The sequence below is a fragment of the Apis laboriosa genome, unplaced genomic scaffold, assembly GCF_014066325.1.
Source record: "Apis laboriosa isolate Shangri-la unplaced genomic scaffold, ASM1406632v1 scaffold64_cov150, whole genome shotgun sequence".
Lineage (NCBI taxonomy): Eukaryota > Metazoa > Arthropoda > Insecta > Hymenoptera > Apidae > Apis > Apis laboriosa.
The window spans coordinates 513,258-540,592 of NW_025224011.1; the positions used below are offsets into that span (position 1 = coordinate 513,258).

Sequence of the window (27,335 nt, forward strand, 5' to 3'; positions counted from 1 at the left end):
TATAATATAGAATTTTTAAAAAAATAAAAATAAATTAAAATATTTATCAGAAATATTCTTACAATCTCGTTCTCCTTGTTTACAATAACGGTATCAGTACGCTGGGGAGATAGAGAAAAAGTCCCTGTTTATAGGCACACGACGTTAATGAAACCATTATCGATTCGAAACTAAAAACTAAACCGCTAACTCGAACCCACCAAACGACTCAAATCCAATCTATACACGCACGAGGAAACGCTTCGAGTTTCGATCTTTGCTTAATAATTCATTGACACCCAATCAAAAAGCATCCGTCAACTCCATTTTTATTTAACTATACAGATGATTAAAAAATCATCTGTCTTCAAATTCCCCGCCTCCCCGTCAAATTATCGATACCCGTAACCCGAGCGATCCGTGCGCATGCGCGCGCGTGTGTGTACGTACACGGCAACTTCACTCACCACGCCCGATTACGTTTCCAGAGGAAACTATTAAGGGCGGTTCGCTTCTGTCCGTGGCTGAACAGTTCAGCCCGAGCACAATAGGACCCCTATTGAATAAGCCCACGTCGTCCCCCGTCGTAGGTCGAGCTACGACCATAGCCGTGTATTCTGTTAGAGCCTGGCCGGGGAGGGCCGCCGCTCGTGTAGCACACGCTGGCCACTGGCAGCCGCGCGTGTAGTGGAAGGCCGCGTCGGTGTGTCGGTGGGCCTCTTACGCCGGGCCTCAGTCACGCCGGGCGTCAGTGACTTCGCGTCCGCCGCTTCGATCGGTTCCCTCCTCCGGGGAGGAAGTCCCTGATTGTTGGCCTCGTACCTCGTACATCGTCCCAAATATCGTCCCGAAAGTTTTTCCAATCGTGGAGGGACAATTGCGTTGGAGAAGGAAAGTGATCCACTCCACTCTTCTTAAATATTAGATAAGAGTTAAATGTTTATATATCCAATGGAAGATTTTATAAAAGTGATTACCTTTAATTGGTGTGAATCCAATTGAAGGAAAGAGTTTATACAATTGATATATATATCGAAGATCTTGTTTTAAGAAAAAGGATCGTACAGTTTCTTGCCAAGTAGGATGCTGAGGGCTCTGAAGTCTGGAATCTCTTAAAACTGATACACCGTATACAATATTCGCGTGAGAAGTTCCATTAGAATCATAAACGCCAACTGGGGAGCACGTATGGATTCTTGAAGGAGTTGGACGATTTAGACACGTGGACAGATCGATCGAAATGGCGTTGAGGGGGATCTCGAGGTCGGGGCGCAACACCATGGTCGGAATCATCAGCTGCTTGGAAGAATGACCTTGCTGCGATCCTTGCCTCGACCGACGTCCGGAAAGGGGGAGGCCGAGCGAAGCGATTTCGAGGATGGAAGGATCTCGAAGAAAGTTTTCCAACGAGAGAATTTTCGCAAGGGTCGAGATACGCGCCGCCCGTTTTGCAAGAACCACACCGTGATCTCACTGCGCCCTGTTGCTTGCGGTAACAGTTAGTGTACAGTGAATGAATTCTTCGGTCGCGCTCGATGACTCGAATCGATCGGCGGCTTTCAGGCTTGATCGAGATCGGTTCTGAAATCTTGCCCCGCCCCCCCCCCCTCCCTCCCAGATCCCTTATCGCGACTGTGTGGCTCCACCGCGGATAACTATCGAGGTGGAAACAGTGACAGTGACCGGGCCGGACCCCTAAGCAACCGACGTAACCTCACGTTTATCAGGGAAGTGGTCGTCCAAGATAGAGCGGATGAGAGATAAAAATGTTGTCGAAAGTTGGAATAATCGTTCGGACTGGAAGCGCCGCTCAAACTTCTAAAGAGACGTTACCGAGCATCTTGTCCATACGGGGCGATCCCTTCAATCGTGGCTCGTCGTTGTTATCGTTGATTTGGAACGATGCGCAATAGAGGATTTGCCGATCGGCGGACAGACACGAGTGGAACGTTGGGTATTTGATATCGGGTAGTAGTCGGGAAGTTGGAAGAATCTCCTCTCCTTGGGGTGTCGTCGAAGATGTCGTCGAACGGTGAATTTTCGACGATGTCGAGCGAGGAGGTGCCTTCGTTGCCGAAATCGTTGCCGAGCTCGAGGGAGGCGACGGCCGAGGGTAGTTCCGGGTCCAGTGGCGGCTACATGCCCCTGCGCGAGTTCCTGGATCGATTCTCGTTGCCGAGGGTGGTGAGGCTCGAGGGCACCGGCGGAAGGCCGGTGTTGCTGTACAAACAGCAACAGAGATCGCTCCGCGTTACCGCGACCCTTTTGATACATCGTTACAGGCACGATGTCAAAGTTGGGCCGGAAATAGTCATTCCAGAAGGTTATCCGGGTGAGTTGTCCCTTTTCTTTTAATTCTTTGATAAAATGCATACGTTCTCGAGGTTCGTGTCCCCGCATCATTTTTCACTTTCTGTTAATCAAGGGGCTTGACAGTTGTTATTAACTGTCAATGCTTTATGACAAATGACGTATACGTATAATGTATATATCTGGTATACATTTCAACAGAAATTAGCTCGATATCTCTCTCTCTCTCTCTCTATAGTTAATATCGAATTATCGTAAATTATGTAAGGAACAAATTACTTTCTCTAGAGTTATCTTTAAATTTCATCCTCGTCCACAACGAAACAATAATAAATAATCCTTCGTGAATTTCGCCAACGTCCCATTTAACCATCTTCGCCGCTCATCTTCCGCTCGAAGAATAAATCAAATCCCGCGAAAACTTGTTCGATGCGAAATATAAATCTAAAAGAAAGAAAGAAAGAAAGAAAGAAAGGGGAAAAAGGCAGAAGGATCGCTCATAATTGATAGTGAAGTATAATCGTTCGGCAACCGGCGGTTAGCTCTTAATGGCCCCTGTATCCGGTAGACATTTTCAGGAAAACGTAAATTATGCCTGGCAAAGCAAACGGGAACGGTTGTGATAACCAGCTTAGATCACTGAAACTGGTTATACACAATATGTATATGTATATGTAACGCGAACTCGTCGATAATATCGCAAAGGGCTCGCCAATGTCCCCCCCCTCCCTCCCCTGTCTTTCAAACTCGTCCCGATATTGGAAAAACCTAACCTAACCTTCCACTCTCGAATCGTAAACTATATCCATTGTGGCAATAAGTGTGCAAAACCGTGTGCGGGGAGGAGGACCCGACCCTCCGCTCAAAGGTGGATATCTACCGGAGGTAGAAGGTATTCCATATTGGTTTTCTGACGTTCACCAAGAAAATTACGAGGCAATAAAGAAGGGTAACGCGAGCGTATTAAGGTTGAGCCGGGCGAGAATGGCGAGAGAGAGAGAGAGAGAGAGAGAGAGAGAGTTTTAAGATGGAAAGGATTGTCGGTAGGAACCACTGTCCTTGGATCCTCTCGTATTCTTCGGGGGAAAAATATGATCGATAGATGGACCGATAGTTCGTTCTATTATTTTCTTCATTTTGTTGCTGCTTCGACCGTATAGCAACGATATTTATGTTTGGTGGATATGTTCTTGGTACATGCATATTATATACATTGAATATTGTAGAAAGATGTTGCAGAGATGAAATTATGATGTATAATGAAATTTGAATAATTGTACTTTGTAGAGATCTAGAAACAGTTTCTCATTATAATAAAATATTTGAATTATACTGATTATATATAATCGATCATATATATATATATATGTTGTTTGACAGATTTATTAAATTATATTGTTTATAAATTTTTACTCCTTTAACGGGAGTCAAGGGGTCGAGGTAACTGTACATTTAAACGATTTCAATCTTATTCTAACCCCGATCGAAACCGATTATCCGTCCTCGGCCTCCTCTAATGAAAACGTCACGAGTGGGCATAGTGGTTAGCATACCTGCCTGTTACTCGATAGTTGCAACACACGACAGCGTTATTGAAGCGACGCCTAACGGATTAACCTGTCGATTACCGATCGTGACGAAAGGAGGTTGCGGCCACCACCGTGTGATGACGCGTGGATAAGCGTGAAAAGAAAAAGAGGAAGAAGAAAGGGAGAGAGAGAGAGAGAGAGAGAGAGAGAGAGAGAGAAAAAGGTACCCGAGTGCGAATTTTTATGATCGTCGCGTGCTTTCGAGATAGCGTTGATTCATCGCGGGGGAAATCGGTTACGTGCGATTGCGACACTTTTACTATTGGTGCCGATCCACGTAGGCGAAAACGATCCGTGAATGAATCACGCTGTTTCGTTTAAAATAATCGAGAGACCACGCTATGGTCGAGTATGCACTGACCTTTCCATCTCGGACAATGTGTTACGAGGGGTTGTTACGTGGGGATCATCATTAACGTTTTGAAATGGTTGTCTCGTTGCGTTTAAACGAGTATTATGTAATTGTGTAATTGGAAGATGTAATTTGAGAAAAATGTGGGATGCACAATCCGTGGAATCGAGTTCAATAGGATGGATTTGGGATAATGAGGAGCATAGCGAGCGATTGAAAAGATGTAAAGAAGATTGCATTTATAGAAAAGTGAAATTTTAAAATGTGACAAAATACGCTTTAATATAAATGATATTTAATTATTAGTACTCTTATGACAAACGTAGTAAAATGAGTAAGTAAATCTGCATGAGAAAATACACTTTTGAATATGATTTTTTTTTAATTTTTATGGATCCAAAATTAGACGTTTTCCTATATAGATACTGATATACTGATAAGAAAGATACATCATCGTAAATGTTTTATTGGTATCGTAGAAATATATATGAAATTTTATGGGAACTTAATCAGGATTATAAATAGCCATTTTCCTCATAAAGATACGCTCCGAAGGAGTTGCAACGTCTCTTCGCAAAAACAATGAACACTTCCTTAGTATCGCATACTATCCTGAAACAAAAAGGAAAAAATGCTTCAGCATATTGTCTCGAGACCGTTTGCTCCTACACCGACATTGTAAATTATTTCAACGGACGGATCGTTATCGGTCGACAATAAGGATGATCATTCCGTGGAACCCAGAGCTCGTGACAAATTGGCCTGCTCCAATTTATCGTAGCAAATAGTGCAACGCACACGCCTAGCCGACGGTTTACAACCCGCTCGTAAATATGCAGTTCGTGCCGGCCAAGCGCAGGTTATATCGAACAAGGCACTAACAGTAAATTGACTAAGGAAACATTATTTAACGCCTACGAATACTCTATAAGCGCGGCACAATTCACGATGAGCCTCGTGAACGCGATAAAAACTTGACCTGTGCCCACGTGACAACTGTGTTTCCGCTAGTTTCTTCACCGATCGCTTGACGTGGCGCTAGTATCTAATTCTAATGTAATTGGAACACTTTATGCCCGAATAAAATTAGATTTTTTTTTTTACAGAATGACTATTTTAAAAGAATTTTAATTGTCGAAAGGAATCCAGTTAAAATGAATGCCGAACATTGGAAATCTAAAGACCCCAAAAGATAAACTAGGGTTCCCTAGTATATTAGATTTAAATTTTTAGATTAGAATCTAGATTTTTAAACTTTTGTTTAAATTATTTTTTTTTTAAACTTAACATTCTCTTAAAATTTTATCAAATACTTTACATTTCTTTATCACCATACATTTATCAGTATCTATATCCAAGAAAAAAAAACTTAAAATTCTAAGAGATCTAAAATTCTACATCGAAATTCATCCCAATTCATCTTCTCCGATTGGCCAAAGAAACGCAAATCTCTTTAAACGATAGAATGTCAATGCACGAGTGGAGAGAGCCGCGTTTACCTCGAAGCCAGGTGGCTTCATTAGGTGAATCGATCCTCGCGTCACTCCAATCAGGCCAACCAAGGACTCTTTGTGATTCGCGTGTGCAACAAGAAATTCTCAGGTGCCCCGGCATCGAACAGGGCCCCCGGTTAACTGTTCCACCGGCAACTTTTCCTTCTGCGTCATCGTGGAATTTCAAACGGCACGATCGGTTCCGTTCCGAGCGGACACTTTCGTCACCCGGCTAATCCCATTTGTCCGACGCACGTGCATGAAATGCACGATCGGACGCACGTTGTTGCGAGAAGCGGATTACCGACCGAGCAGATATACACAGTGTTCGAATTACGAATTTAGACGAAGAGTGAAAACGTGGATATTTTCGTGAAAAATATGTGTTATATCGTTCGAAAAAATTCTCTTGGTAAGTTAGAGAGTTGAAGATGTAGTTTTTTTAGTGATAGTTTATTAGAAATGATCGAAACTGTTTTCAGTTATAATCTTCTGGATGATTGCTCTAAAATGAAAATTCTTGAGATGATTTTTTTGAGAAGAAGCCTAGATTTAAATTAGGATAAAGAGTTAGAATAAAGACGTATGTTTTAAATAATGGAATAAAATGTTGATACTCGTTAAATTCGTCTGTTTCATCCGAACACCTTGTGTACAAGGTTGCTACTTGCTCTGGACGATTTCGAAAGCAAGTGAAACGATATAGTTATTTCTTTGCGAAGGAAGGTTGTTCGTTTTAATGATTGTTATACAGGGAACTGGATTGTATGATTATTCGAGCGTTGCAGTTGGAGTTTGTTTTGAAAATGTGAAATATAGGGTGCTAGAGGTGTAGAAAGTAGGGAAGAGTTGGATAAGATGGGATTACGACGGGATACCGCTTCAAAAAACTATCATAGCATGTAATTTATAACGAAGTAAATGTTTTCTATTACTTAATACGGAGATACGTTTATTGGAAGAAATTGAAAGCGTGCAAACGTAAGATTTTTTTTCAAAGTTTCGTTTATATTTTGTCTTATATAATTTGATGAAAGTGTTGAATACTACTTTATTAATCATTTATTTATCCTTCGATAATATAGGTATATTCAGACAAGAAGTTCAATATAGGAAATTGAAAAAAAATAGTTAAACTTTTTTATTAAAGTTTTGAAAATTTTTATGACAGAAAATATATGATGATGATGATGATGATGATGATTATGACAAAGCATGATCGAGATGATCGGCTACGTCATTGGATTAAAATCTTTAAATCTTGATATTAGATAAAAGATTAAATTTAACAATTATAACTAATTATCCGGCTAATTGGCAGTCAACGATCGTATATGTGATTTATGTCGCTTCATTTTATTACATAATTAACTATCAAATTATAAATTATACGTATATGTACGTTAAACGTTATAAAAATTGCATTGTTCAAATATTCATCTGCTGTTTAACGATGTATTTGTAGGTAGTAATTTCTTGTATATATATATATATATATACATTAATAACTCACCAAAATATCGTTAGAGCGTATTTTTCAATTAACTTTATTGCCTTTACGAGATCTTTTGGAATTTTTTTTTTTTTCTCTTTTCGTTATCTTAATCAAATTAACTGTTCTGTTTATTTCAGTGATTCTTATGAAAAATGGAATTATCGTCAGAATTGGTAATCTCTCTTTTAACAATTTAAAAATATTATTTTTTAATATCGATATTCTGATAATCTATCGACTAATTACAAAAACAAGTTTGATTACAAGTCTCCAATTATAATAATTCTCTCTCCCTCTCTCTTCTTCATTAAGAAATAGCAGCCAGAAAGATAAGTACATACACCTGATAAGTACAACGCTCAATATATTCATTATAATCGTTAAACATACAATTCAATAGCAAAAAAAAAAAAAAAAATGAAATAACTAAGAGGAAGAATAATAAAAAAAAAAAACTACGTTCATTTAAACATTTATTTAGCCATTATTAATAATTATCTTCCCAAGCCTTTATTTTAGCTTCCAGTAATTTAAGAAAAAAAAAAAAAAAAAAAAAAAAAGCAAAAAACGCTTAAAGGATGAATCATAAATTCTATTGCATCGCAACTTTTATCTAACACAAGGGAAATAACGGGAATCATTCATAAAAAACTAATGGCTGCTAATCAGGACTATGGTTGTGAAGAAAGTTTATTACTTTGCACGTCGTGTCATAAAACGGATGAGGATATGGTCACTATGAAAACCTGAAAAGTAGCTTTATGACTGTAAAACGAGATGACTTGTAAAATAATTAGTAGTCAATATACGAATTTTTTTTTTATCGTTTTATAAAAACTTACGTGAAAATCGCTTATGCTCGATTTAGAAGGAAGTAATAATGTTCGAACCCTTTTAATTGAAGATTCATATAAATTTATTAAATAAAATATCAGTCTATTTTTTCTTTATTTTATCACGTTATTATAAATCATTATTTTAATCGTTTGCGAATGATGAATCTTTTTGAACAAACATTTATAAAGAAAAGGCCTATTTTAAGCCTCTCTTCTTATGGATAATAAATAATTATGGAAAATTAATATTAATTTGTGATAATCTATTACAAGATAAATACTTTTTTTAAAAATAATATTAATATATATTGAATAAATTAATAATATTCACTTTGAATAACTCCATAAACAAGCATAACGAATAGAATTCTAGCATAAACGAAGAATGATACTGTCACTTTTGACCCACATTAAATCTTCAAACTCTCATTTTATTAAACAAATTATTACAAATTTTGGAATATTAAAATTTTTCCAAATTCGATACAATCGACAAACTCTCCAAGATCCTCGCAGAGGAAACAGGTTGCCCCCCTTCAGGATCGTCCCTTCCTACGATGCACACATAGTACCCCCACCCCCTCTCCTCCCCCCATATCCGTGGAATGTAAATTTCACGACAGGAGCGCGGTCGATGATTTTCGACGTAGCAAAAACCATCTCTCCTTCCCAGGGGGATGGATCCTCCATCCTAACCATAAAGCCATTCTTCGAGGTTAGAAAGAAAGAGATAGAGATAGAGATAGAGANGAGAGAGAGAGAGAGAGAGAGAGAGAGAGAGAGAGAGAGAGAGAGAGAGAGAGAGAGAAGGAAAGCATTTGAGGGGAGTATCGTCGCGAGGGCACCGTAGAGGGGGAGGGAAGGGGAAAAAAATGTAAGGATCCGAAGGTCTCCTGATGAGAGGGACGCAGGACGTCGACCTCGTCGGCCAAGAGCTGGAGGTTTACACGCCTAATAAATTACTGTAAACTGGAGCCCTGAGTCGTAGCCGAGGGTTTGCACGAATAGTAGTTAAGTGAGCCGGTGATTTGTGCGATATCGTCCATCGTCCCTATCAGCCCCTGGAATCGGATGCACGGTTGAATCTTCCCCAGTAATTTTATCCCGGTTGAAGGTTCAAGTTCCCTCGACTCGTGGATTCCGTTTCCCCCTTACTACCGATTCAGAGAGGAGAGAGAGAGAGGCAACGGGTCGGTCGCGCACCAATAGGCTAACAATTCCACCGAAAATAGACGTTCTTGCACCTCCTTGAGCATTTTTGCGCGACACTCGATATTTTTTTCCCTTAGCTTCCTTTTCGAAAAGTTTGGGTGAATTTTTCGCATCGTTTCGATATTTCAAACTTAAGATAAAAATTAAGATCTATAAAATTTTTAAAATTAAAATTCGAAGATTAGAGATAGAGTCAAGAAGATTAAGCTCCAAACATATATATATATATATCTCTATTATATACGTTTCAACAAAAAGGGTGTAAAAAAATCCGGGGGAGAGGGGGAGACGAGGGTGCGCAGAAGAAATAATCCGCGACGAAAGTTTGGGTGAATTTTTCGCATCGTTTCGATATTTCAAACTTAAGATAAAAATTGATCTATAAAATTTTTAAAATTAAAATTCGAAGATTAGAGATAGAGTCAAGAAGATTAAGCTCCAAACATATATATATATCTCTATTATATACGTTTCAACAGAAAGGGTGTAAAAAAATCCGGAGGGGAGGGGGGGACAAGGGTGCGCAGAAGAAATAATCCGCGACGAAAGCGCGCAGCGAAAGCTACCTCCTCCATAAATCATAGTAATCAGCTTACGACAGCGTGCAAAAACCGATGGGTGAATTTTTTCCAAGTTTTTCCTCACGGACGCGTAACCAGAGGGACGAAATGAAGACATTGAGGGCGAGCAAAAAAAGGTGCGTCGCGATCTCGGAGAGAGGGTGCATCAAACTCGAGAGGACTCAAGAGTGAGGAATATCGTGGAACAGAGGCGCGTTGGTTGGCTGCTTATGAAATTGTAATTCGATCTTGGTTTGTACTCTCGATCGACGAACGAAGCGAAAGATTTTAATTCCAGCAGATGGGGAAAAAGCAACGAGAGATGAAGGCAATCGTTCTTGAACGTTTCTTTCTCGAGCAATTTACAAGTCGGGGAAAAGAAGGTGAATCTTTCGATATTTTTCGTAGATTAAATTCTTTCTTGTACTTACCAAAAGCTTTTGCTACTGTTTTGAGTAAATTTTGGAAGAAGAAAGAAAATGTTTTAGTATCTGACGGTATAATAAAATTGTAGATATTTATAAATATAAAAAGAAAGAATATGAAATTTAGTTTAATCTTTTTTACTTGTGGAAATATATAAGGAAAGAAAAGCTGAATTCAACGATAATTTATTGGCTATAATTCTTTCCTGATACCACATAAATTTTATCGATACTCATCGGAAGATAGAATACTCTTGACTACTTGTTTGATCAAGATATTGAGGCAGGTTATAGTTTCTAAAAAGTTTTTATCCTTGCAATGATCCTTTAAACATTTATTATTATAGAAATTTGAATATAGAAAAAAATAAGAAACTAAAATTAGATGGATCTTTCTTCATTATAAGAATTTATTTTTCTTCAAAAATTCATTTTTTCTTATTCATGATTTATTATAAAATTATACTTCCATATAAATAACAATATAGCATGAAGAAGTCTCTAATGTTTTTGTCTATTTAATTAATATTTCTTGATAAAAAAGCTCACTCTTAAATTTATTTGAGAAAGAATTTGATTAGATGCTTGTACCAATATATATGATAGTAAAAACCATAAGAAAGAAATCAAAGATAGAAATCAAGTTTTCTTTGTTCTATAACGAACCGTTTCACAGGTATGAAACGCGTGTCATTCTAATTACAGAGTCATTTTGCGGAAATAGCAGAATCACGGGTGGCAGAACGCATAAAAAATTCTTGGGTTTGGACCTTTGTCGATCTCCAAAGCAGGCTAAAGTGCGAAGGAAAGTTCTGTGACCACAAGTCACGCCAATTTAACATGTCTACTGCGAGTACTACTGGCCTGCAAACTCCACGCTCTACTGCTTTGTTCGGTTGGCTGCAAATCATGCTAGTTTTAACACTGATACAATGTCCAACAAATACAATCGAGAATAAAAAAGCGAGCACTGTTGTTGGCTGATTAGAAATAAATTTTGCGTTAAGGATCTTATTGTTAGAACAGAAAATTTTAATTCAAGTATCATGCAAATAATTATTTTCACAAAGGAAATTTACTTTGCTCGTAAAATGTTATAATGAATATTTTATTTTGCATATTATTCTTCGTTTTTTTTTTTTTTTTTTTTGCATTTTAAAATCTCTAAATTTGAATCTCAAGATCTTTCGTAGAAATATATTAATTCAATTTTTGTCCAACAGTGTTTACGGGTTCCAAGAAAGAATTTAAAGAATTTCGACGACCACATGGCTTTTCTAAATCACTTCAAAGAAATTTGGTCGGACAAGCTAGACTCCATTCTAAACAAAGCGAGGATGTTTTAGCAGACGTGCTCCCGCAAATAACTGCTCCCCCTAAATTTCAAATAACGGTCATTATATCCATATAGCCTTGTACGGATATCGTGAACCTACAAAAATGGACGACAATAAAGGAGCAATTACATTCTCCTGTCTACGATTCGCGTCTGTCTGCGGTTAACTAATTGCCTAATTTCCTCCAGACGATAAAATTTTAAGATACGCTTTTGAACCAATGATTTCTAGGATTGATCCATCGTTAGTAGAAAGAAAAATTAAGTTGGACTTGATATTGTCCGGCTTTGAAAATTATTTAAACGAGATTGAAATTATTTATAATCCTATTTAACTTTAATTTCGAATCTTTCTTTGATATAATTTTTCTACGGAAGGAATAATCACCATTACTATTATTTTCATGATTGCTATTAAAAGGAATCTTCTGTTATAACCTCACTTTTTCGTGATAAGATACGTTTATTTTCGAAAGATTTCTAATGCCACGTTCATTCCTGAAAATAAAAAAGAAATATATCTCCGGTTGTTCATTGACTATAACGTTACGAAACATAAAACGTTCCATGCCTTGAACCGAGATTATCCTCTAAATCGAAATAATTATCATCGTCGATGTTTTATAATTATTCCTCGAAATTGCGTGTGAAAGCGTAATCGCGATTCCACGTAATTAAAAACCTATTCAACGGGGAAGTTAAGTTTACTAACTTGTTTGCCCCACGTTTAGGCGCGCCACCTTTTCCATATAATTATCTCGAGCGTACATTACTTTAAATTTTATTCCTATTGAGATTAATACGTGAAGTTGTACCGTACATAGTGCAACAAACTGCTTGTGTGTTATTACGTTGCAATGGCAAAAAATTGATTACTATAATGACAGTAAAATTCAGTATGTAATATATTAATTTTAATATAATCACTATGCATCAATAACAATCATATTTTTTATCGTGTTAACCGGTAAAAAGGATTGAGAATAATTTATTGTAATCATTTTCATCATTTTAGATATAATAAATTTATATTTCGCTGTTATTATTTATTATACAAAAATAAAAGTGATAAATTATTTAATGAAATGGACGAATAAATATAATTGGATTTCGCTTCGAAAAACGAGTATTGAGAGAAAAAAAATATGATAATTTTAGAAATGGTAAAAAGAATTAGATCTTAGAATTAGAAAAAAAATCTCACTTTTGATCGTTATGTCCTTACTCTTTGCTCTAAAAATATTAGAAAATATTAGTAACAAAAAAAAAAACAGCAATAATATCGTTATGCAACGATATTCGATGGTAAAAAAAAACGTGCAAGCTGTCGCACCGTGTAAACGAGGCATAAAGTTCTGTGAAAATCCATCATCCGGAGATGTAGAAACGGTTTCGAAGAAACTATTTCAAATTACAACCGGCACTTCGGTAAAACACAATGGATCTTTGACAAGAAGTAAATAAGGGCTTTGAAAGGAAATCGTGGCTTATATGAAATATCACAGATCCGGTTGAAGTATCGCGAAATTGCGTGAAAAATCCTCGAAATCATTACGAAATCAGGAAGACATATATTACGTATCAAGATGTATCAATTTTACAGTGCATCTTGCGTATCACAAAGTATGAATCTTACGGTACCTCAAGAAATATGGATCTTACGGTGAATCAGTGATTAACGGTGATGATACGAGTTCTAATCACGGCACATTTTGATCCCATCGCATTGATATGGAGTTATATACGTCTACATAATTAAACATTTTCCTCTCTTCTTACGTACTAAAAAAAATTTTTTTTTCAACTTTGTAGAAATTTATTTTTATTGACTTTAAAAAATGCAAAACAAAAAAAAAAGTTATTGGTTTCGTTTCGTTAAAAATTTTCCAATAATAAAATAATTTAATTTGGAATTATTTGCATTGCTAGTTGAAATAACCTAACCTAAATGTAATCGGAGTGAAGCATTCGTGCGCATGCGCCGCATGCACCGGGACATTTAAAACTGTCAGATAGGGAACGGAAGATAACATCTGGAATCAAGCGTACCATTGTCGATTTCATTGAAAAAGGAGAAGGTCTCCTTTCAGAGGAAGTCAGGGAAAAATCCTTTGGCCGGAATTAATTCCTGAAGAGCGTTACAATGTGACGTGTATCTTGAAAGCGCACCTGGATCACACGAACATCTGGTTCCTCGTGGGGATAACAACCTTAGCCATGGATTCCTTCTGCGATTCACTGACAATGAGTCCATTTACGGTTCTTAGACGAGGGGGAGGGAAGGTTGCTCGACGCATGGCTTTATTCAACGCCCCTGTTCTGAAACTTAAACCCGGACACGTGCTGAAAACACGTCCCGCAATGCGTTCACGTTTCGCAATGCATCGCTGCGTACCAAACGTAGACCAGTAATGCGTCACTTCCGATTACTGGGGACCAACGTTACGTTAAATGTGGCCTGAATCATTTCGATCTTGTGTAACTTGATTTAGAAAAAGATGATTTCGCGTAGAAGTATGTATTGTCGTAATCTGATGGTGTATAATACTGAAAATATTCTAACCTAACCTATTATTCATCATCGTAAAACTCATTGCAATCTCTCCTCAAACGAACTTTTATTTTCCTCGATACCGTTTTAATTTCCACAGGCGCTGATTGTAATGTTTCATCCGCACGATTATGTGAACGCAAAATCGAAGAAAAAAAGCGGATTATTATTATTAAGCTGACAATGACTTTGACACGAAATCCCTTCTCAGAGGAAACATTATATCCCCTTGAATAATTAATCGAAAAGCTATGTAATTACACCATTAAATTGCGTAATCTTATGATAGCGTATACTCTAATTAAGAAGTCGAGGAAGTGGAAGGAATTTCTACCGGGTTCTGCGACTCGTTTTACCCCTCTTTTCAAGAAGCTACTTTTTCAAATAGACTTTTCCAACGGATACGGCAATCTTCTATTCGATTGTAATCTGAATGCAAACACGAACATGCAAGTCGCGTTAACTATGTCGGATACGGGCGTGGAAATGGAAAGTGGAGGAAGCCCGTTTGTGCAATTCTTTGTTGATTACGAGGGATATACGCGTTTGCAACATTTCTTTTCCGGAGTGCACGCTCCCCTGTATATCCTGTGTCTATCGTGTACAAACCGAGAACGAGAAATCACAATCACGGTTTCTATTGAAATTTATTTAAACGTAATTTCTAAACTGATTTCAATAATATATCTTTTGTTCAAAGGTAAAAGAAACTTCAAACGTTCAAACACTCTCTTGCGAAATACTTTACTATATATATTAACTATAACAATTGTTAATAATATTAACAATTTGACATGTTGCTTCTATTATTTCAGAAGAAAACTTTTTCAAATTACAATTAAAACCAAGCAAAAACTTTCTCAAACCTATTCTCAAATCTTAGTACATCCTAACCTAACTTTCACTCACTCGCTCGCTAATCTATTAAAAGATTATCATTGTCCAAATGTACATTCCATGTTCGAACAGCCATGTGAAAAACAAACTTTACAATGGTTAAAATAGAAAAAAAAAAAATATACGATCTAAAAATTTAGGTCTCTTCAAGACTAGGATCGTCTAGAATAATCGAAGCATTCCAATTCGATGGGCATGGAGGCGCTCGTGTTCACTAGCAAGCGCACACGGTCCTTAAAGGCCGGATTCGATGCGCAGCATGCGTGCATTCGCATCGGGGCGGCATTCTTAAATCAATTAGCGACGACCAAAAGAACCAGCCGACCTTCGATCAGCCGACCACTCGGCTACCGTGTCCCCGTTGCCGTGGCTCGCTGCTATTACCGCCGCGGGGCGCGCGCCTGGTATCTTTGTCGAACTTTGGAACGCTTTTTGCGGACGAACCGAAACACGTCGGTGTGTATTTCCTTCCTACTAAATGGCTACATCCTTCGTCCTTCTTCGGAAGACCACCAACCGCGAACACGGTGGAACGCGAATCCTCGATTTATTTGAAGTCTCTAAGCCAGCTTTTTCCCCGCCTCCACGGGACGCCAATGACGGTGACCTATGTACGTTTCGAGATAGTTCTGGATAAGGTTATGTTGAGATCTTTCAATGACATTATTACGAGTTGTTATAGGGAAAGATTTTTAAGAATGTAATATACAATCGAAAATACACGTGGTATTTTAGAGTAATGTATAGTGCAACTTAACCTCTGAATCGTCCAAAAAATTGTACTTATACATCATTCTTTATAAAAATGTAAAGAAAAAACTTACAGGTTATTTGATCATTATAAAAGGAATTTTACGATTCGAAGAAGATTGAGAATTACTGGTACAATGTAAGGTTATACCAATCGAAAAATGTCAATTTGACTCGAAACGAATAACACGGAATTCTCGTTAAAATTTAGAGCGTCGTAATTTTATATTACGCATAGATTGGCGCACGAGTTCCTTCAACATCGAAGCAATATACGTTACTTGGAAGTTCGTAAATTAGCAAGGAGAACAACAGAACGATACATTATATGCGTTACTTACGATCCACAAAACAAAATAGAAAATACAAAAAGGCGGAAAGCGTAAAATTGCCATTTACCGGTAAATCATGCGTAAATTCTAAACGCCCACCGGTATTCGAACGTTGGAAACGTCGCAGGCGCACTAGTTCCTGAAGACGTAGCATGGAAGCCCGTTACGAATGACATAACGGCAACTTCGATCTTGCGCCAGCGTGGAGAAAACGAGGCAAAACACGGATAATGCCTCGGACCGCGGCAGTACCAGGAAGGGACGATATTTCGTTTCTTCGTCGGATCGTTGCGGTCGATTCCTAGATCAGCAAAGGGGACAAATCGAAACGGAAAAATAAAACGAACGGTGATGAGGATCAGGCAAAAGGGCTATCGTGAACGAACGGTCGTGATCCAGCCACAGTTCTTGGTGAACAAGAGAAAAAAACGCAGCTAAGAAACACGCAAACTGAAATTATTTTGATGATCTGCGTTTCGAACGGATAGAGAAAAATATTTATCTTAGATCATTAAACAAGTATTTCTCAGAACTGTCTCTACAAATTGGCTAGTATAGTTTTTCAATAATTAATACGAATTTACAAACAAAAAATTTATAGATGACTCCAATGTAATGATCTATTATTTCAATTTTAATTATTCATTCTAATAATTCATGCGATGCTAATTTCCTAAAAAAGCCGAAATATAATCAAAAAGAAAAAGAAAGGAAAATGAACAAAAATAATAGGAAAAGAAGCTATTGTCTCCAAAAATAAATCAAAGAGAAATGCAATAACCTGTCACATTCCGAAGACCGGCGGCTCTCGCAAGCGTAGTCCAAAGAACGCGACCAATTATAGCCAGAAGAAAACCGAACGGTTTCCGGCGTGTTCCATTGGAAATTGCATGGCATTCGCTAATTGCCCGGCAGAAGCTCGCTCGCGCACACGCATCGATGCCTTTCCCCCCTAGTAGAAGGCCGGCAGAAATCAAAAGACCAGGTCTCTCTGGTAACATTTTAGGTCCGTTTAAACTGTATCGTAATTACTCGAATCTCCGACGTAACTCGTGGCGGCTGTAATAACGCGAGATAATTTTATATGCATAACGCATATCGGTTAGCGGACGATACCAGGCCACACACCACATTCACTGGCGCGGTTAACTATAATTTAAAAGCGTCTTGTTATATTTCTTCTCACGTTTCTCGTTACCCATTGCACACACCAACGACATAACCTATACAGGATAGTAAGACTTTTTCCCTTATGCACATGCATATCGCTACTAACCGAGGACGAAAATGCGCGTGCGCACGCATGCGCATGAGGGTGTAATATAATTCAGCGCCTCGCCCGGCGAATGGCGGATGGCAGAGCTTTTCGTTCGACCGATATAACGCGCGAATTACTTGCACGTAATATATTGCGAAACAAAGCCCGTTAACGTCATGAAACGGTAAGCTGCAAAGTATTTTGTTTAGTGTCTCGTAACTTATACTGTCCACGCACGACTTTGTAAAGAAGCAGGATAATTGAGTACTCGTACGAAACGACTGTTAATACGGCCGACCGTTTTTACGCGCGCCAAACTTGAACGTAAATCTGTCCGGAGCGATATCTGAAAATGCTCGAGCTAATTTATGGGTTGGATCAACTGTGCGAATATATCAATGTATGCTGCATACATTATTAAATGTAACGTGAAAACTTGATATGCACTTATGTTGTGTTTGGCGGTATGTAATATACTCAAATAAGTAGATAAAAAATGCTGGATCTGTGTAAATTGCAAATTAAACTTATTCGAGTTGTGTATTACCTTGTTATGATTTGAATTCCAATTAATTCCATTAAATGGATGATATTAAACAATTATTCAATGATAAAGATTTAAAAATCTTTTTGATTACATAAAATGAAAGAATTGTAATTAAATTTAATATTTAACTTTCTATTCTTTTCAGATGATGCCACTTAATAAGGAAAAAGTAATAAGATATTATGAAAAATTATAAATTTTATTTTATTAATTTATACTATATAAAGGTAATTTCCATGCAATTGATTTAATATACTCTTTAAAAGTTAAGTCAAATACAATTATTGTTTCTTTTTCTTTAAGTAAATCAAATAATAACCATATAATGTAAATTGTTTATTTTCTATTAATTATAATCAAACGACAAAATAAAGAGAAACATTCTATATAAAAATTATAATTTCATTGTAGTTAAAGTTTTGTTTTGTTATTTTCATAAACGACCCCCGTTTATATCCATATCCGGTCGCCTATTCGTATGCAATTTGCAGCTACTTGACTCAATAATTTGATGTAAATCATGCGTTGCAGGGTCAGATTATTTCTTCACTTTGCAAAAACCAATTTAGTTTACTATTTTATTACTGACATTATTCAGCTACTCGCTGCATCATCCATTATTCATTATGTAGCCTGACGCACGATATATTCATCAAACTTTTCACAGGAAAAAAAATTCTGGCACTCAACTTGGAAACATTTTTCATGCTAATGATTCATCATTTACAATAATGAACTAAATATCAAAATAAAATTCAAATAGGAATTTTTTTTTAATTTGATGCTGTCTTTGTAAATATGATAGAAATCATAAAAAAAAATTAATTGCTAATTTTAATATGATGAAAATGTATGAATAAGAATAATGAAATGTAAATGTCAGTCCCCTTGTTAATAAATTACATTGGCACATTATGAACAATCATCAATAGTCGTTCCCATGTCTGAATATCATTACTCTCAAAGCAATTGAGCAGTAAAATTTGCATTCAATCGTAGAAAGTATTATTTCTATGCACCTAATGTTTCTACACAAACCTGTCCCCTGAAATATTATCATAGGAAATCATATAGAGTCTTACGATATTTCTCTTGTAATTTTCTTTCTAAGTTTCATGTTTTTTTTCTCTGTTCAAAGGAGTATAATTCAAAAAAATAATTTATAGATTTACTGAAAGATAACAAATTGATGATTTATTATTCAATTATTATTCAATTGGAAGAATATATAATTGTCATTTAAGGATTGCAATAAATGCAATTTTTATTAAATCAATATTGAACTATTTACAATACAATTTTCCAATAGAATCTCAAATAAAACTAAATATTAATATTTAGAAATTAAACTATATTATAATTAAACTGAAATTTATCATATAATTAATTGCATTAAAATACATATAAATAAAAAATTAATTTTCATTTATTTCAGGATGGTTTTCTGTGATATCTGGGAACAATACAACGGGCAGTGCAAGGGTGTACAGAAGAGTGGATTCCTTGGTACGAGCAGGGGTACCAGCGTTTCTTTTAGCCGCACCTTTAAGGGCATACATCTTGACCCACTCGAAAATGGGTAAGTGAGAATGCCACGAAAATTAAAGACGTATACACATATTAAGATTGGAATTCTTCGCTGTATCACGCGTCACACACATGCACAATTCTTCAGGGCATCTCGTTAATTATACGATTCGTAAATTAACTTCTTGCACCGTCGCATTTCTACCGTTGATTAGCGTCTCTTCGAGGATTTAATTAAGAGCACGAGACGAGAATACAGAACGAGAAAATTGAATTGAGATCGAAAGTGAGAAAAGAAATGCACTCGTATATGTATAAGTATTCGATCATTTGGTGAAATTCGATTAAAAAATTTATATCGCGTTTAAATTTTTTATGTAAAATGATTATTACTTTAAATTTGATATTTATGACAACCATTGTATAATTTCTTTAAGTTCACTAATGTTTTTTTTTTTTTTTAATTACTTTGAATATATATAACTTTGATTACATATTATTTAATCAAATAAATTCTTATATTTCACGATAAAAGTGAAATTTGATTAAAATACTTATAAATATAGTAAAAGAGTATTTAGATAAGGAAAAAAGTATTCAAAAAATCAAACTAAGATAGTCAAAGGTAATAGAAATAAATAATGTGAAATATGAAAGAGAAGGTAAAGATAAAAAGAACTAAGAAAGTGTTTAAAACAAAACAAGAGAAGATTCAAAATGAAAAGAAGGAAAAAATAACAGATAATCACTATGAAGCGAAGAACAAGTTAAGTATGAGAAAAGAATCAAAACACCATAAAAAAAATTGCTGGAGAAGGCAAAAAAAGCAAGAGGCGGAAAAAGGAGCAAAGGAAAGAGAAATAATGACACACGTGAATGTAATATCGGTTGTAATGTCAAGCAGCAACGTTCTTGACCTAAATGCATATAAATATCAGCGTTCATACCCTGACATGGTAAAAAGAGAAATATGGGGAATGCGCAAATTATACGTTCCAAGCGGTAGCAGAAAGTTAAATGCGGTAAATGGAGTATATAGCGGCGGAAACACACAAAGCAATGATATAAGAGGCATAACAGAAGGGTATTCAAGTTTCAGTTTCTGTTTTACGCTTGAAATTGTCGATATTTCCATTTTAAAAAGTGAAATACCACGTATCTTGTATAAAATAAGAAATTATATCATCTACAAGGGAATAATGAGCGGATTGAAAATATATTTTTTTAAATAACTAGATACTTAGTAATATCTTGGTAGGTTATTACACAGCGTTGAATGTCTGTAGGCAGTGCCATTCTATTTGCAGTCACAGAGGAAATGACATTGCATTAACTATTCTAAATAATAGAAAAGAATAGAAAATTTGATGGAATTTGAAGAATAATAAAAAAATTTATTATACTCAACTTATTTTTTTCTTTGACAATTTAATAGAGAAATATTTATATTGAATTTGTAAGTTTAAATATAATTTTTCACTTTCTTAGAAATCAATATGTAGTAGATTTATATCAAAAATATAAAATAAAGAATCTTAATTTGTTTCTGTAATTTCAAATACTGATATTAATTTTTCAACTAGAAATTGTTATTGCTATAAAATTACACGACATCTTTGTAATCTTCCTTTCTGAATGTAATATTATACTTTTCTCTCCTAGTTTTAAATCAAAACAAAATGTGTGGAAAAGCTTCACGACCGCAATTCGCAAACCGCAAATGGCAAGAATTCCACCTGCGACCGCAAATAATTTAACCGCAATTGGAACTGTTTCGTTGACCAAAAATATGTACATTGAACCTAACTCTATCTTCTTTCAAAGAGATATTAGTTAAATTCACACGTTGTTCAATATTTAATTCTTTTTTAATCAAAAGATCTTTATTAATTTACAGAAAATGGCAATCTACGAGCTCATTATACAAAGACCACGATCAGAGCTGGAGAGATTCTACGATTAATAGCGGTTTTCCAAGACACGCGAAAGTGTAGTACGGTTTCCTTCGGAATTTCTGGCAGCTCTTCCGAAAAGGATCAGTACGCACAATGTTTGGATCCACATGGTCGTGAGGTATTCGCTTCTTTGTCGGCAAGAGGGGAATTCTATGCTATTTGCCAGAATGGAAGTATCGATACCGGAAGCGATGCAGTACTGTACAAAGTACATCATCTTGCTAAAAGACCGTTGCCTCTCAGGGTAAATATATTTTATTTTTTTAATTTCCTTAATTACACTTGATAATATCTGTTACTATCATTTTATTTTATTTTCAATAATAATTTAAATTGCGTATATATATATCTGATATAATATTTTCTTTCTTATTCTAATACAATTTTTTTAAAAAATTAAAAAAATCATATGATCTGTTATTTTATATTATATTATATCATATGATTTGTTATATTTTGTTATACACATTTAATTTCATTATTATTGTTCATTTATCGATTAAATTATCAGAAGAGGTAAAAATTTACTATTATATAGTCGTATCGATAATATTGTAAAAAATAAAATTATTATTATTATTTTTAGGTTCGCTTAATAGCCGGTCCATTACCTGTACCATTGCCAAGGGAATATGGCGGCTTAATGCAACTGGAAAGTTCAACTCGAGGTCCAATTGTTTTAGGATGCATTGTACCGGAAAGACCTGTTCACAATCCTGAAATGCTTGAGTTGGTTGTGACCGGAAATGGTGCACCAAGAGTGAGAAGAGCACGATTAGGTTATCCATCAGAAGCTAGACTTCTGGCATCACCGAAAATGCAACGATTATTATCTGCCTGCAGGTAAATTAATTATAAAATAATATTCCATTTCTAGAAAATAATCGATTCATCGATAAATCGCTTTCATGCATACATACACGATGGGATAAAAATATATGCAATCACTGATAGAAAATAATATATCGTACTATATTTCGTATTACCATGTTATTCAAAGGATATAAAACATTTGTAAATATATATTCTATGTGGCTTAACCTGTTCTTCCACTTCAGCCGGGCTGTCGGAGATCGTGCAACGGAACCAAGAGTGGCACCTTTGAAACTGCATCCAGTCGGTGAAAATCTTAAGGAGATGCATTTAAAAAAAATCAAACCGAAACCGGAAACGAAGCCAATATTGCAAAGTCTGAAAGATGGATTGGAACAATTGAAGAAAAGCACCGTTCGAGAAAAGAGTCAAACCAGACAGAATTGTCGAAACGGATTTCTAGATCGAATTTCGAAATTCGCTCAAGGCAATCGTAGCAGGAACCCCGCGAAAAAATCAGCTTCGTTCACGTTTGCAGTGAAACCGGAAATTGCAATGAGATGTCAAGAGCGTTACTCCAGTTTAGAGCCAGAAACTACCTCTCATCCGAATCATTCGAATTCTTCTAAACAACCTGTACAAAGATCGGCATCCACCAGTGTTCTAGAAATGCCAGCTAATGTTGAATTACAACCCAATTATTCTCGTGTTAGAGATAGTCTTACACCAGTGCCATCCCTTCCCAAGTTAACTAGGACTAAAGCTGATGACATTTATGCGGAGATTTGTGAGAACGCGGCTGCACAGGTCCAAAAATGTCCCGGAAGTCATGTTATGGCTAGGATCAAAATCGTTGTAAAAGGTCGTGATTCGACTACAGCTTTGCCAAGCAAAATTAGTGACAATAATAGATATGCAAACTCGATGGTAACGACTGATCAAATTGATTCGATTATCAGCACGGAAGATGAAGTTATTTACAATACGATATTTTGAAAATGGAAAATTATTATTATTATTATTATAAGTTAACCGGCTGTGTTTGATGATCGAGAACTCGTTGATCGTTTTTTATCAACGTAGAATTAGAAATTGAATCTGTATTATATTATATAAAAAGCACTATGAAATAATATGTAATATTTTAAAAGTTGTAATAGTTGCATGTACATATCTTTGCCATATATACTAACAATAGTAATGAAAATGAATAAAGTTCTAAAAATGAAAAGTTTTATGTTTTTTTAAAAAATAAAATGAAAAACGAATATAATACAAACAAAAATCTGAAAAATTTTTCTTAAAATTTATTTTATTAGAGGAAAAACAAGATGCAAAGAATAAAACAGATTTATAAAAAAAATTTATGAAACATTTATTTATACTTATTGCCTTTTATTTTACTGGAAAATATATATTACATTTTCTTTCTATTTTTTTTCTTTAAAGCTTTAATTTTATAAGAAGCTGTTTTAAAAGATGCATTAGATTTTTTATTTCTTTCTTTCTTTTTTTTTGGAATTTCTTCTATAACTTTTTTCATTACATCAATAGCTTTTTGATTATCTTCATTTAATTTAAGTTCAATATTAACATCAGGATATTTTCCAGAAAATCCTTTTGGAAATAGCAGTTTTGACATAAGTGATGTTAATTGACGTTTTTTTATTTTTAATTGATGTTTTAAATCTGCTTGTTCTTTTATTCTTAACTCTAAATCTCTGTAAAATAAAATTATTTTCACAAAAGAAAACGAATATTATTAATTGTTATTGAATTTAAATTAAAAGAAATCTTACTCTTCATCCTCCTCTAAAACCAAATCCATATCTTCAATTGCTTTACGTAACCAACCTTTTTGTGAATTATCTCTACGACACTTCAATTCCAATTTATCAATTTCTCGAGCAATATCAACTCTCTCTTTTACAGCAACTAATAATTTATCTACTACAGGAAACATCGGTAAATCTTCCGCTAAAATTAAAATTATTGTATTACTAAAAATATGTGATATTAAAAATGAAAATATCACGTCATAACTTAATTTCTTTACTTACTGCGACCAAGTGTTTTACATAATTTACTATAATATTGTTTTTCAGAAGGTTCCATCATAAGTACTGTTATGCCATTTTTTTCTGCTCTTGCTGTTCTGCCACTTCTATGTACATAACTCTAAACAATAATTATAAACATAAAATTTAAATTGTCAAATATATTTAATAATATTGTATTAATTTGATAACAAATGTTCAATCAATTTACACATAATTAAAATTTTTATTATATCTATTTATACATACCTCACTCGTTCTGGGAACTTGATAATGTATCACATGTTCAATATTTGGAATATCCAAACCTCTTGCAGCTACATCAGTAGCTATTAATAATCCATTTTCATCCGTCTGAAATCTGTTCTTTTTTATTATTTCAAAATTATATATATTAAATAATATTTACCTTTCAAGATTTTTTAATCGTTGTCTTTGCTGCATACTTGCATGTAACGGTAAAGGTTTACAATCAAGAATTCCAAAAAGAGTACTTAACCGTTTTACGCAACCAATACTGTTACAAAATACTAATGTTCTACCATTATATCTTTTCAAAAAATAATAAAGATAATAATCTTTATGATCCATTGTACAAGCTATTCTACATTCCGTTAAATTAGCGGTAATACCTAAAAAATAATTTTAATTATGTTATATCAAATGTATTATTTTCAATTATATGATAAAAAAATTTAAATTAACCTGATTTTTTTGTAACATCAATAATTTTTGGATTTTTTATTCCTACTAATTCCATAATTTTTTCTAATTTTTGACCAGGTGTAAGTTTTTTTATCTTGCTTTTAATATGCTTTCTTTTTTTCTTTTGTAAATACTCTGGAATATCATGTACCATAGTTAACGTAGCAGAAAATACAAATGTTTGTCTTTCCCTCAATTTTTTTTCATTTGTATTTATTTTTTCCAATAACTGTTGCAATTCTTGGAAATGTCCTTTTTCTAACATTCTATCTGTTTCATCAATAACCAAATACCTGTTGAATAATATTATTTCAATGACATATATTGTATGTATTTGAAATAGATCATTAATTTAAATAAAATATTTAATGAAACTTACTTAACAGAATCTACTTTACAAAGATGTGGATTACCATACTGTATTAATTCCCATAATCTACCAGGTGTTGCAATTACAATTTCAGGACCTTTACTTAATATTCTTTCTTGTTTAACAGCTGCCATTCCTCCTAATACAACAGCTATCTAAATAGAAATATAAATATCAATACTTAATAATTAATATTTAAACAATTTTTAATATTATTTATCAAGTCTTACTTTAATATCTATATATTTTGCTGCTTTAGTCAAATGATCTTTAATTTGAATAGCTAATTCACGAGTTGGAGTCAATATTAAGGCATATAGTGGTTTTTCCATATAATTTTCTGTATTTGTTTCATTAAATTTTATATTATTAATTACACGTACACAACCTATATTGTTTTCATTAACACTATCAATATTTTCTTCATAATCAGATTCAGAGCTATTATCAATTTCTATTGTTTTATTTTCAGAGCATATCCAACCTTTGTTCTCAATAATTTTATTTTTTTCTTTTTCAGATTTTACATTTAACTGATCAGATTGCTTATTTTTTAATTCCAAAATACCATTTATAATTGGGATTCCAAATGCTAATGTTTTGCCACTACCTGTTTCAGCAGCACCTAATATATCTCTATGACCTAATATTGCTGGTGGCAAAGTTAATGCTTGTATAGGAGTTGGTTGATAAAATTGTTGATCTTTTAATGCCTTTATTATAGGAGTAGATACACCTAATATTTGCCATTGTTGGGTATCAATATCATATACATCATTTTTATTCTCATTGCATTCATTAAAAAACTGATTATCATTATTAGAATTAATATCTAAATCATTTCTTGGAGATAATTCTTTTCTTATTTCTTTATCATTTTTTTCTTTAATATTTTTTTCTTTAATCTTTTTTTCTTTAAGTTTCATTTTTTTAGTTTTCTTTAATAATGGTTCAGTATCTATGTCATTTTCCAACCATTTATTGGAATGTTTATGCTTTCGTGAACTCTATTACAAATAAATAAATGTATGTTCATAAAATATACATCATATATATATCATAAGTTATTAAATAATAAATTTTCAATAATAATAAAAATTATCATCGATTAATAATTAAAATGGATTAAAAATTCAATATTATTGAAAAATATATTTCTTATTTTACCTTAAGTTCTTTCTTATCATTTTTATCATTGTAAATTACAATTTTTGTTTTATTATTTTCTTTTTCCAATTTATAATCAGTTAATTCCTCAATACCAATTAAATCCTCAACATTACCCGAAAATACAGAACCTTCTAATTTTAATGGTTTCCATATACTTAGATTACTATGTTTCTTTTTTGCCATAGTTTTTATATTAATATTAATATAATTAATATTACAATTGCAAAGTTATTATATTTAAATATATATAATTTTAAGAAAACCTGAAAAACAGAAACACGTGGAGAATCAACATTAGCACACACAATATAAATGTACTTAAACCTTGAATGAATGCTTGAAATTATATATACTTATTTATATACTTTTTGATATATAAATAATAGTTAACAAATATAAAAAATAATCAAATTACATGATAAAATATATCGGAACCGTCTCTTAAGCGAATAAATTTTACAAAACAAGTATAAATGAGAAAAACATATAGTGAGAAAAGGATAGAGATCAAGTAAAAATTGTGGAATCAGCGCCATCTCCAGAGTGCCGCAAAAGAAACTCATATATAAAGGATAGCAAATAATGAGAGAAAGATAGAGATAAAATAAGAATTGCCTATTGGTGCCATCTCTTGAATGTTTATAGAAACATGTTTTCTGAAACTACTCAAGAGATAGCACTAATTCTTAATTCTTATTCTACTTTATTATGTCTTCATCACTAAGAGATGGCGCTAATGGATAATTCTTATTTTATATCCTTTTCTTTTTATTTGCTGTCTTTTATTTATGAGTTTCATTTGCGGCACTCTGAAGA

General features: G+C 34.2%; 2 protein-coding genes across 3 annotated transcripts; one reads left to right on the forward strand and one right to left on the reverse strand.

The window, feature by feature from the left end:
- Positions 1–754: 754 nt before the first annotated feature.
- LOC122718480 lies at positions 755–23,442 on the forward strand. Its single transcript, XM_043943550.1, has 5 exons — positions 755–2,311; positions 19,358–19,501; positions 21,347–21,648; positions 21,991–22,247; positions 22,463–23,442. The coding sequence occupies exons 1-5, from the start codon at positions 1,999–2,001 to the stop codon at positions 23,211–23,213; spliced, it is 1,767 nt and encodes a 588-aa protein (XP_043799485.1). The 5' UTR covers positions 755–1,998; the 3' UTR covers positions 23,214–23,442.
- A 192-nt stretch (positions 23,443–23,634) lies between these two features.
- LOC122718534 (ATP-dependent RNA helicase DDX24) lies at positions 23,635–27,036 on the reverse strand. Of its 2 annotated transcripts, XM_043943639.1 has the most exons (10): positions 26,935–27,036; positions 26,517–26,782; positions 25,580–26,356; positions 25,359–25,504; positions 24,980–25,272; positions 24,684–24,906; positions 24,524–24,635; positions 24,278–24,395; positions 24,017–24,194; positions 23,635–23,938 (listed from the first exon to the last, which is right to left on the reverse strand). In XM_043943639.1, the coding sequence occupies exons 2-10, from the start codon at positions 26,700–26,702 to the stop codon at positions 23,635–23,637; spliced, it is 2,337 nt and encodes a 778-aa protein (XP_043799574.1). In that variant the 5' UTR covers positions 26,703–26,782; positions 26,935–27,036. The 2 variants fall into 2 exon arrangements, with proteins under 2 accessions (XP_043799574.1, XP_043799572.1); XM_043943637.1 differs by lacking the exon at positions 26,935–27,036 and having other exon boundaries at positions 26,517–26,842.
- Positions 27,037–27,335: the final 299 nt, after the last annotated feature.